Genomic DNA, 12028 nt, shown 5'->3' with positions numbered 1-12028 from the left:
CTTACTTCGTAAGTGATTTTTTTTCTTCTTTATGGAAGCTTTCAGAATTTTATCTTTATCAGTGTCCTGAAATGTCATGAAATTGTGTTTGGGATGCTTTTTTTAAAGGTAGTACCTTAGGCTGGCAAATAGGCAAGCCCCAGATACATCATTTCTGTTTCAACCAAAGTAGCTTTTGTAAACTGGTCTTCTGTATAAGATTTAACTGGAACTAAGGATTCTGTGGTTTAGATGGTGTGTGTGTGTGTGTGTGTGTGTGTGTGTGTGTGTGTGTGTGTGTGGCTCATCTCCAGTTATTTTCCTTGGGATTTGAGTGCTGACTAGCTTTTTGTCTCCCGCAGTTGACAACACTTACTACAAAGAGGCAGAAAAAGAAAATCTTGTGGAACAATCCATTCCATCAAACGCTTATTCTTCCCTGGAAGTTGAGGCAGCCATATCAAGAAAAACTCCAGCCCAGCCTCAGAGGTAAGACTATTTGGAATCTCAAAGTGGTGGTTATGATAATAATGTTCAAAGGATAGTTACTGGACAGAATATCTATTATGTGTTCATACTGTGTTTATGGACACCTTTATGTTATTTATTTATTTATTTATTTTTTTGAGACAGAGTTTTGCTCTTTTGCCCAGGCTGGAGTGAAGTGGCATATCTCGGCTTCACTGCAACTTCCGTCCCACCGTGTTCAAGCAGTTCTCCTGCCTCAGCCTCCTGAGTAGCTGGGATTATAGGCACCTGCCACCACACCCGGCTAATTTTTGTATTTTTAGTAGAGATGGGGTTTTGCCATGTTGGCCAGGCTGGTCTCAAACTCCTGACCTCAGGTGATCCACCCGCCTCAGCCTTCCAAACTGCTAGGATTACAGGCATGAGCTACTGCGCCCAGCTATGTTACCTTTTAAAATCCTCATAATATGGGTTTGTGTGGTTGGTATAAATTAAAAAATATCCGTATAACATTTATGAGTTGTAGGTAATATGCTTAATTAATTTATAGTTAAGGGCTCAGAGATACTAAGTTGCTTGCTTAAGGCAAGTTTATTTCAGAGCCAAGATTCAAACTCTTATCAGTCTGTTTCCAAAGGCCTTGTATGGATATAATTGTTACATCTTCCTGATGTCAAATATCTTTGTTCTTCTGTATTACTTTAGCTTTCTTTTTTTTTTTTTTGAGACAGTGTCTTGTTCTGTCACCCAGGCTGGAGCTGGAGTGCAGTGGCACATAGTTCACTGCAGACTCGAACTCCTGGGTTCAAGTGATCCTCCTGCCCCAGCCTCCCAAAGTGCTGAGACTATACAGGCATGAACCACTGCATCCAGCCAATAGACAAATTTTTATTTTATTTATTTATATATTTTATTTATTTATTTATTTATTTATTTATTTATTTATTTATTTATATATATTTATTTTTGAGACAGAGTCTTGATCAGTCGCCCAGGCTGGAGTGCAGTGGCATGATCATGGCTCATTGTAGCCACAACCTCCTGGGCTCAAGCAGTCCTCCCACCTCAACCTCCTGAGTAGCTGGGACTACAGGCACAAGCCACTGTGCTCAGCTAATATTTTTGTATTTCTTGTACAGAGAAGGTTTTATGACGTTGTCTAGGCTGGTCACGAACTCGAGCTCAAGCAATCCACCCACCTCTGCCTCCCAAAGTGTTAGGATTACAGGTGTGAGCCACTGCACCCAGGCCAGAGTAGAGTTTATAATCAGAGTTTAGTGTTTACCCTCTCTGTGGTTCTCTTGCTTCTGAAATTTTGCCTCAAAAATTTCATCTTTTTTTTTTTTTTTTTTTTTTTTGAGACAGGGTCTTGCTCTCTTGCCCAGGCTGGAGTGCAATGGCATGATCTTGGCTCACTGCAGCCTGGACCTCTCAGGTGTAAGCAATCCTTCTGCCTTAGCCTCCCGAGTAGTGGAGACTACAGGTGCAGGGCACCATGGCCAGCTAATTTTCATGTTTTTTGTAGAGATAGGGTCTTGCCATGTTGTCCAGGCTGGTCTTGATCTCCTGAGCTCAAGCGATCTGCCCACCTATGCCTCCCAGGGTGCTGATATTACAGGCGTGAGCCACGATGCCCAACACGTGCCATGTTTTTTTTTTTTTCAGACGAGTCTCTCTCTCGCCCAGGCTGGAGTGCAGTGGCCGATCTTGGCTCACTGCAACCTCTGCCTCCCGGGTTCAAGTGATTCTCCTGCCTCAGCCTTCTGAGTAGCTGGGACTACAGGCGCCCAACACTACGCGCGGCTAATTTTTTTTTTTGTATTTTTAGTAGAGACGGAGTTTCACCATGTTAGCCAGGATGGTCTCAATCTCCTGACCTTGTGATCCACCCGCCTTGGCCTTCCAAAGTGCTGGGATTATATGCGTGAGCCACCGCGCCTGGCGGAGTAAGGAAAGTTTTTTTTTTTTTTTTTTTTTTTGAGATGGAGTCTCACTCGGCCGCCCAGGCTGGAGTGCAGTGGCGTGATCTCGGCTCACTGCAAGCTCCGCCTCCCGGGTTCACGCCATCTCCTGCCTCAGCCTCCCCAGCAGCTGGGACTACAGGCGCATGCCGCCACGCCCGGCTAATTTTTGTATTTTTAGTAGAGACGGGGTTTCACTGTGTTAGCCAGGATGGTCTCGCTCTACTGACCTCGTGATCCACCCGCCTCCGCCTCCCGAAGTGCTGGGATTACAGGCGTGAGCCACTGCCCGGCCGGAAAGATTTCTTAAACAGGACACACACAGAAAAGCACTGACCATAATGGGGGTGGAAGAGGTTGATAAATTCAACCACATTTATCTAATTAAAAGATAAAGAGATGAAAAGCCAACCCCTAGAGTAGGAGAGACTATTTGTAACACATGAATCCTACAAAGGGCTTATATCCAGAGTATACAAAGAATTACAAATCAATTAGTAGTTGACAAGCCAGTAGAAAAAAGGCAAACGACTTGAACGAGCACTTATGAAAAGGGACAAACAAATGGCCGATAAACATGTGAAAATGTACTCAGTTTCACTGATCATCAGAGAAAAACACATTAATTTCCTATGACCCAGCAATCTTATTTTTTTATAATAGTTAAAATGCGGAGATAACCCATCAACAGTAGACTGAATAAATAGTTGCACATCCCTACAATGAATATTATACAGCAGTGAAAGTCAGTGAATTAGAGCTGTGTGAATTGATGTGGTTGAATCTCACATACATAAAGTTGAGTGAGATAAGCCAGACAGAAAAGATACTTGTAATAGTGTGGTTACATTATACAAAATTTTTTGTTTTTCTTTAAAACTAACACACCATGTTTACGTAATACGTGCTTATTTGGTAAAACAATAAGGAACTTATCTAATGATCACTCCTGGTTTTTTTTTTTTTTCGAGGTGGAGTCTCGCTGCATCCCCAAGGCTGGAGTGCAGTGGTGCGATCTCGACTCACTGCAACCTCCGCCTCCCAGGTTCATGCCATTCTCCTGCCTTAGCCTCTCGAGTAGCTGGGACTACAGGCACCCGCCACCACGCCCGGCTAATTTTTTTTTTGTATTTTTAGTGGAGACGGGGGTTTCACCATGTTAGCCAGGATGGTCTCGATCTCCTGACCTCGTGATCTGCCCACCTCAGCCTCCCAAAGTGCTGGGATTACAGGCGTGAGCCACCGTGCCTGGCCTATCTAATGATCACTCTTAAAATCAAGATAGCAGTGGTTGTCAGTGTTCTGTATCTTGGCCTAGGTGGTGATTTCATAAGGTCTTCCACTTTGTAGTCATTTAACTATTTTTGTTTTGTGCCCTTTTTGGTATGTATTAGATCTGTCATTATGCTGTTTGTTTTGTATTCATCTTATTGATTTATTTATTTTTAGACAGAGTCTTACTCTGTTGCCCAGGCTGGCATGCAGTGGCACGCTCATGGCTTACTGCAGCCTTGATCTCCTGGGCTCATGTGATTCTTCGCCCCAGCTTCTTAAGTATCTAGCACCGCAGATGCGCACCACCACGTAGGGCTAATTTTTTAAAAATTTTTTGTAGAGACAGGGTCTTGATATGTTGCTCATGCTGGTTTGAACTCCTGGCCTCAAGCAGTCCTCCTGCCTCAGCTTTCCAAAGTGCTAGGATGACAAGCATGAGCCACCATGCCCAGCCAAGTTTTTCTTTTTAATCATTTTATTGAGGTCACATTTATAGACACCGGTGTATTTAAGAACTAAAATATTATGGTTGAATTTCAAAAACTATCAACAAGAGAGATTAGATTTTTAGAGTGGAGATAATAGCACTCCATTTTATTGCCCTCTGTAGTTTGACATCCTTTCACATTTCTCAGGAACATTTGGAAATCTGTAGTATATATATTACACATTTTGTCAATTTCTCTACCATAGAAGATCTCTTAGGCTTTCTGCTCAGAAGGATTTGGAACAGAAAGAAAAGCATCATGTAAAAATGAAAGCCAAGAGATGTGCCACTCCTGTAATCATCGATGAAATTCTACCCTCTAAGAAAATGAAAGTGTGAGTAGCCACAACTTCTTACTGCCAAGGGCAGACATATTGTACCTTGTATACCACTTGTAAGTTTCTTTTCTGAATTTACACTTTAGATTGAATAGAATAAAATTAAAAATGGTACATCTGCAATATGTTTGGTGCACCTCAAGCTTGAGAAATGCCTAAAACTGTGACCACGGTGAGGTGAATTGTTACATGTGTCCTGGAGGGCACTCACATCTTAGTTGGCATAGGTTTTACCTCTTTTTGTTTTTACGGTTAATAACAAGCTGCATACATGATGTTTGTTCATTTTTTTTTTTTTTTTTTGAGACGGAGTCTTGCTCTGTCGCCTAGGCTGGAGTGCAGTGGTGCAATCTCAGCTCACTGCAAACTCCGCCTCCCGGGTTCACGCCATTCTCCTGCCTCAGCCTCTCCGAGTAGCTGGGACTACAGGCGCCCCCCACCACGCCCAGCTAATTTTTTGTATTTTTAGTAGAGACGGGGTTTCACCGTGGTCTCGATCTCCTGACCTCGTGATCCGCCCGCCTCGGCCTCCCAAAGTGCTGGGATTACAAGCGTGAGCCACCGCGCCCGGCCTTTGTTCATATTTTTATTAGTTAAGAATGTATTTTGCTGCAAGTAATAGTCTTCAACTGGAGTGGTTTAAAGAATAATGAATTATTTGTTTCACAGAGGTCTAAAAGTAGTTTGCTGCTGGCTTTGGTTCAGTGGCTGATTTTTAGCTTTTTTTTTTTTTCATACTTGCTCTTCAAGATGCTGCTCTGTGTTTCTTAGCTTTTTTCTTTTGCTTGTTGTCTCACTGGCACAAGATGGCTGGTGTATCTCTAGGTGTTACGTTTAAGAGAAGAAGAAGAGTACAGTAAAGGAAAAAGGGCAGCATCTATATCAGGAAACTTAAGTCTTTCCCAGCAACCCTTAAGTTTTATTTCATTTGCCTAGACTTGTGTCACTTGGATTCCCTAGTTGCAGTAGAGGCTGTTGAGGCAAGTACAATACTTACTTGTAGCTTAGTGCGTTGCTGCTCCTCCCGGAATTGGGGTTTTATTAATAAGAAAGAGACAGAATAGATATTGGGATGGCAATTAACTCTGCCATTTGATCATTTGATGATGAGCAGTTAGAGTCCCTCCTTACTCTTCCAAACCACCACTAGATAACTCTTATCTTGATAGCGGTTGGCTTTCTCAAAGTTTACTCACTGAAGCCATTAATATATATGATCTAATGATACTATTGGAAGAATCATGTGGTCGAAGCATGCTTGTTATCCTATAGAATGAGAAAATTTAATCCATATGCAGTAGATTTGGGGAGGAGGGTACAGGCTATGCTTCAGGGAATCAAAAACATATTTTTTGTCCTTTTGAACTCAAGTTCTAACAACAAAAAGAAGCCAGAGGAAGAAGGCAGTGCTCATCAAGATACTTCTGAAAAGAATGCATCTTCCCCAGAGAAAGCCAAGGGTAGACATACTGTGCCTTGTATGCCACCTGCAAAGTAAGTTTCTTTCCTGAATTTAAACTTCAGAATGAATGGTATAAAATTACAGATTTACATCTACAATCTGTTTGGTGTACCTGGAGGTTGGCAAACTCCTGAAGCTTTGACCATGGTGAGGTGAATTGTTACATGTGTCCTGATGGGTGCTCAGATTTTTAAATTTTTATTTAATTAATTAATTTTAAAGACAGGGCCTCATTCTGTTGCCTAGGTTGGCGTGCAATGGTGCAATCATGGCTCACTGCATCCTTGACCTCCTGGGCTTATGTGATCCTCCCACCTCAGTCTCCCAAGTAGCTGGGACTACAGGCATGCACTATCATGCCTGGCTAACTTTTTTTTTTTTTTCTTTTTTTTGAGACAGAGGCTCACTCTGTTTCCCAGGCTGGAGTGCAGTGGCACGATCTTGGCTTACTGCAACCTCTGCCTCCCGAGTTCAAACAATACTCCTGCCTCAGCCTCCCGAGTAGCCCGGATTACAGGTGTGCACCACCATACCCGGCTAATTTTTGTATTTTTAGTAGAGATGGGGTTTCACCATGTTGGCCAGGCTGGTCTCGAATTCCTGACTTCAAGTGATCTGCCCGCCTTGGCCTCCCACAGTGCTGGGATTACAGGTGTGAGCCACCATGCCCAGCCTACCTGGCTAACTTTTACATGTTTTTGTAGAGATGGCGTTTCACTATGTTGCCCAGGCTCTCGAACTCCTGGCCTCAAGCAGTCCTCCTGCCTTGGTCTCCCAAAGTGCTGGGATTACAGATGTGAGCCACAGTGCTGGCTGGTGCTCAGATCTTGAACAGTCAGAAAAATATACTGTTGAAGCAAATTTAAAAGAAATATAAAAGGAAAAAGTTAGCAACGGTTCTTACGACGTAAATTGAACATTTTTTTATTTTTCCAACCTCCCTGCTGGGTTTTACCCAAGCCAGCATACATATTTTCACAATCAGTTAATACAAAACCTTGGGTTCTGCTTTATTGACTTGCCATGAGATTGTTTCAGATTTTGTTTCTGTGCTCCTACAAAATTTTCACATTTATCCTTTTTTGATAGATTGTTAATATTCTATCAAATTATGTTTAACTATTTTCTGTTGAAAATGTAGTTTCCAGCTTTTCATGATTATAAGTACTCAGTCAACAACTTTATAGGCAGAACCATTTCTTTGAGTGATCTCCTCAGAATAAGGAAGGAGAAATTCCCCCAGGGTATGACCAGTTTTATCAGTGTTGATATTTATTGCCAATTTTACTTCTGAAATGGAAGTACCAATTTATAGTGCCATCGGCTTTTTTTTTTTGAGATGGAGTCTCACTCTGTCACCCAGGTTGGAGTACAGTGGCGCAATCTTGGCTCACTGCAACCTCTGCCTCGTGGGTTCAAGTGATTCTCCTACCTCAGCCTCCTGAGTAGCTGGGATTATAGGCATGCATCACCACGCCCGGCTAATTTTTTTTTTTTTTTTTTTTGTGAGACAGAGCCTCACTCTGTCGCCCAGGCTGGAATGCAGTGGCGTGATTTCGGCTCACTGCAACCTCTGCTTCCCACGTTCAAGCAATTCTCCTGCCTCAGTCTCCCATGTGGCTGGGATTACAGGCACCTGCCACCACACCTGGCTCATTTTTTATTTTTAGTAGAGACGGAGTTTCACCATGTTGGCCAGGCTGGTCTTGAACTCCTGACCTCAAGGGATCTGTCTGCCTCAGCCTCCCAAAGTGCTGGGATTACAGATGTGAGCCACCATGACTGGCCCTGGCTAATTTTTGTATTTTTAGTAGAGTTGGGGTTTCATGATGTTAGCCAGGCTGGTCTCGAACTCCTGACCTCAAGTGATCTGCCTGCCTCAGCCTCCCAAAGTACTGGGTATAGGTGTGAGCCACCATGCCTGGCCTGAAGTGCCATTGGCTTTGAATGAATATTTTTATTTTCTTATTATCTCATCTGCATTGTTTATTAACTTTTAAAATTGTTTCAGTTTTTTAAATTCATATAGATGGCATCAAATTATTATTTTAAAAATTTAATTATAAATTGATAATTTATAGTCGTATATATTTATACAGTACAAAGTGATGTTATGATTCATGACTATAATTTGGAATAATTAAATCTAGCTAATTAACATATCTGTCACCGCAAATACTTAACACTTTTTGTAGTGAGAACATTTGGATTTTTTTTTTTTTTTTTTTTGGGATGGAGTTTCTCTCTTGTTGTTCAGGCTGGAGTGCAGTGGTGAGATCTCAGCTTACTGCAACCTCCGCTTCCCGTGTTCAAGTGATTCTCCTGTCTCAGCCTCCCAAGTAGCTGGGATTACCGGCACTTGCCACCATACCCAGCTAATTTTTGTATGTTTTGTAGAGATGGGGTTTTACCATGTTGGCCAGGCTGGTCTCAAACTCCTGACAGGTGATCCACCTGCCTCAGCCTCCCAAAGTGCTGGGATTACAGGCATGAGCCACCGCGCCTGGCTGGAATTTATTCTCTTAGTGTATCACTATTATTAATGATATCTTCCACCCTGTGCAGTAGATCAAAAGAAAAATCTTTTTCCTCTTATCTGAGATTTGTTGTACTCTTTAATCGTCATCTCCCCATTTCCTCCAACCCCCAGCCACAAATTATTTTAAGTTTTATGTATTTGCTGACAAGATTGTATTACTGCTACTATTGTAAGCATTTTTCCATATTTCCTCTTGGGTGAATTATCTGTTTCCTTTTTATTTTTTTTCTTATTGGTAACCTTATTTGCCTATAAGCGTCCTTGGTGATATTTTCCTTACTAAGAATGGATACTCTGTATTGAATGTTACCATGTGTCAAGCACTTCAGAGACATCATCTGATCGAACAGCCATAAATAGGATGTGAATATGAGTATTTACACTCTCATTTCACAGTGGAGAAAACTGAGGCTCAGGGAAGTTAAATAGTTTTCTCAAGATCATTATAGGCAGCAAATGAAATGGCAGGGTTGGGATTTAGTCGGCTTTACTTCTCAGTTTCTTCCCTCTGTTACATGTATTTTATGTATATTAACCCCAGGTTGTAGATATTTTCCTCATTCTAACTGGTCTTTTTTTGTTTTTGTTTTTGAGACAGGGCCTTGCTGTGTTGCCTAGGCTGGTCTTGAACTCTTGGGCTCAAGCAATGTTTTTGCCTCAGCCTTCCAAGTAGCTGGGATTACAAGGGCATGCCACTGCACTAGGCTTCTACTCGTCTTTTAGTTTTTCTTGTGGCTTACAAGCTAATCTTTTTTGTTGTTGTTGCTGTTGTTTTTGGAGATGGAGTCTCACTCTGTTGCCCAGGCTGGAGTATAGTGGTGCAATCTTAGCTCACTGCAACCTCTACCTCCTGGTTTCTAGCGATTCTCCTGCCTCAGCCTCCCGAGTAGCTGGGATTACAGGTGCCTGCCACTACATCTGGCTAATTTTTGTATTTTAGTAAGATGGAGTTTCACCATGTTGGCCAGGTTGGTCTCGAACTCCTGACCTCAGGTCATCCACCCGCCTTGACCTCCCAAAGTGCTGGGTTACGGGCATGAGCCACTGCACCCAGTCCAATCTCATCATTTATGATCATATTTATGGATATTTTGTAATATATTCTAATCTATTTTAGTTATTTTCTTCTGAAATTTTTTCAGTATTTTGGTATAAAGTGTGCATTTTCTTGTCTTTATTTATTTATTTTTTTTTTTTGAGATGGAGTCTCGCTCTGTGGCCAGGCTGGAGTGCAGTGGCGTGATCTTGGCTCCCTGCAACCTCCACCTCCCAGGTTCAAGCGATTCTCCTGCCTCAGCCTCCCCAGTAGCTAGAATTACAGGCGTGTGCCACCACACCTGCCTAATTTTTGTATTTGTAGTAGAGACAGGATTTTACTATGTTGGCCAGGATGGTCTTGAACTCCTGACCTCAGGTAATCTGCCCACCTTGGCCTCCCAAAGTGCTGGGATTATAGACATGAGCCACCACGCCTGGCCAAAGTGTGCATTTTTATTTATTTTCATGGTGTTATCTAATTAAGTTAGCATCTATTTATTAGATGATATTTTTTGGTTTTGATGATTATTTTATCACAGGTTAAAAATATTATATAATGCCTGTAGATTCTTTTGAGTCACTGAGCGCCTTTCTCCTCTCCTCTCTTCTCATTTACTGATTTTAGGCAGAAGGTTCTAAAAAGTACTGAGGAGCAAGAGCTGGAGAAGAGTATGAAAATGCAGCAAGAGGTGGTGGAGATGCGGAAAAAGAATGAAGAATTCAAGAAACTTGCTCTGGCTGGAATAGGTGAGCTTGGCTATGGTTGGGTCTGATTCATGAGGGGTGGTTCTTACACTCTTGGTAGGTGTTTTTGAAGTCTCTAAAGTAAATAAAAGGGCTTTCTCATTTAGTAGTCAGCATAAAAAAGATGTGTTTATTCCTTAGCACTTTTTACATATACTGGTACTTTACATATATTGGTACTTACATATATTGGTACTTTCTTTTTTTTTTTTTTTTTGAGACAGAGTTTTGCTCTTGTTGCCCAGGCTGGAGTGCAGTGGTGCGATCTCGGCTCAACACAACCTCCGCCTCCCGGGTTCAAGCAATTCTCCTATTTCAGCCTCCTGAGTAGCTGCGATTACAGGGGTCCACCACCACGTCTGGCTAATTCTTTGTAGTTTTAGTAGAGGTGGGATTTCATCATGTTGGCCAGGCTGGTCTCGAACTCCTGACCTCAGGTGATCTGCCCACCTCAGCCTCCCAGAATGCTGGGATTACAGGTATGAGCCACCGTGCCCGGCCCACTGGTACTTTCTTAAAAGTCTGTTCTTGGTCTTAGGGAAAAAAAGGAACTTGGATTGAGACAGAAGATAAAGTAATTGGGCAGGCCAGTTTGTTGTTTTCCTATTTTTTTCTAAAGGCAGAGGAAAAGAAAACTGAGTCAAATCCAATTCACCTATGGAGGAAAAATATAACTGAGAGAGCTGAGGGGTCACAGTTCTGCTTTGCTCGGGCATAGGGTTGTTATTGGTGGAGTCATAACTATAAAGTTCTCCTTACTGGATTGAAAAAGCACCCCTGGAGTTTATAGGATTTTCCTCTTAGAGATGCTGAGTTAAATGTGTTTTCAAAGTCAGTCCATAGCTTTTCTTATCAAAAGTATTCCAGTTATTCTTTTTCTCCATAGCTATGACCACACCTGGGAGATGGGATTCTTCTACGCTGTGCTACTACTTTTTTTTAGTTTGCATCTGACTGAAAGGCCTCAAACCTAATAGTACTCAGTGAATATGACACATATATTAGTGTCCCTGAGGACTACTTCAAGTTTTGGGTTACATGTAGATAGTGAGCAAAGTTAGATCCATGGTGACAGAAATAGCAAAAGGACTGGAGTAAAGGGGATTTACTGGTGTTCCCTATCTTAATATTGTCTGTGTGTTTTACTGTGTTTGTGTCTCAGGGCAACCTGTGAAGAAATCAGTGAGCCAGGTCACCAAATCAGTTGACTTCCACTTCCGCACAGATGAGCGAATCAAACAACATCCTAAGAACCAGGAGGAATATAAGGAAGTGAACTTTACATCTGAACTACGAAAGCATCCTTCATCTCCTGTAAGTTGATGGACTGAATGAACATTTCTGTTACTAATATTCATTTAGGATTTTATGTGTAGCATTTGTGGTCACTGTTTATAATAGTATAATTGAGAAAAAAACCTTGTGTCTATAAAGTTGTGTAAAATATAACAGATCTTTTTTTTTTTTTTGAGATGGAGTTTCACTTTTGTCGCCCAGGCTGGAGTGCAATGGCACGATTTCGGCTCACTGCAACCTCCGCCTCCTGGGTTCAAGTGATTTTCCCGCCTCAGCCTCCCAAGTAGCTGAGATTACAGGCGCCTGCCACCACGCCCAGCTAATTTTTATATTTTTTGTAGAGACAGGGTATCCCCATGTTAGCTAGGCTGGTCTCAAACTCCTGACCTCAGGCGATCCACCTGCTTCAGCCTCCCAAAGTGCTGGGTTTACAAGTGTGAG

At 42.1% G+C, this 12028-nt stretch overlaps 1 protein-coding gene across 8 annotated transcripts in view; it reads left to right on the top strand.

Annotated features, from left to right (window-relative positions):
• Positions 1 to 12028, top strand: part of TPX2 (TPX2 microtubule nucleation factor) — a 64084-nt gene that overhangs the window by 28304 nt on the left and 23752 nt on the right. For all 8 annotated transcript variants that reach the window (XM_055266297.2, XM_063633725.1, XM_063633723.1 and 5 more), the window contains 5 exons: positions 342 to 468; positions 4377 to 4505; positions 5880 to 6002; positions 10173 to 10294; positions 11454 to 11605. In XM_055266297.2, coding sequence (XP_055122272.2) covers positions 342 to 468; positions 4377 to 4505; positions 5880 to 6002; positions 10173 to 10294; positions 11454 to 11605 — 653 coding nt within the window. The remainder of the gene's footprint in view (positions 1 to 341; positions 469 to 4376; positions 4506 to 5879; positions 6003 to 10172; positions 10295 to 11453; positions 11606 to 12028) is intronic.

This window comes from Symphalangus syndactylus, chromosome 24 (assembly GCF_028878055.3).
Source record: "Symphalangus syndactylus isolate Jambi chromosome 24, NHGRI_mSymSyn1-v2.1_pri, whole genome shotgun sequence".
Classification (NCBI taxonomy): Eukaryota; Metazoa; Chordata; class Mammalia; order Primates; family Hylobatidae; genus Symphalangus; species Symphalangus syndactylus.
The sequence above is the reverse complement of the archived record's forward strand: the minus strand, read 5'-3'. Positions and strand labels throughout refer to the sequence as shown.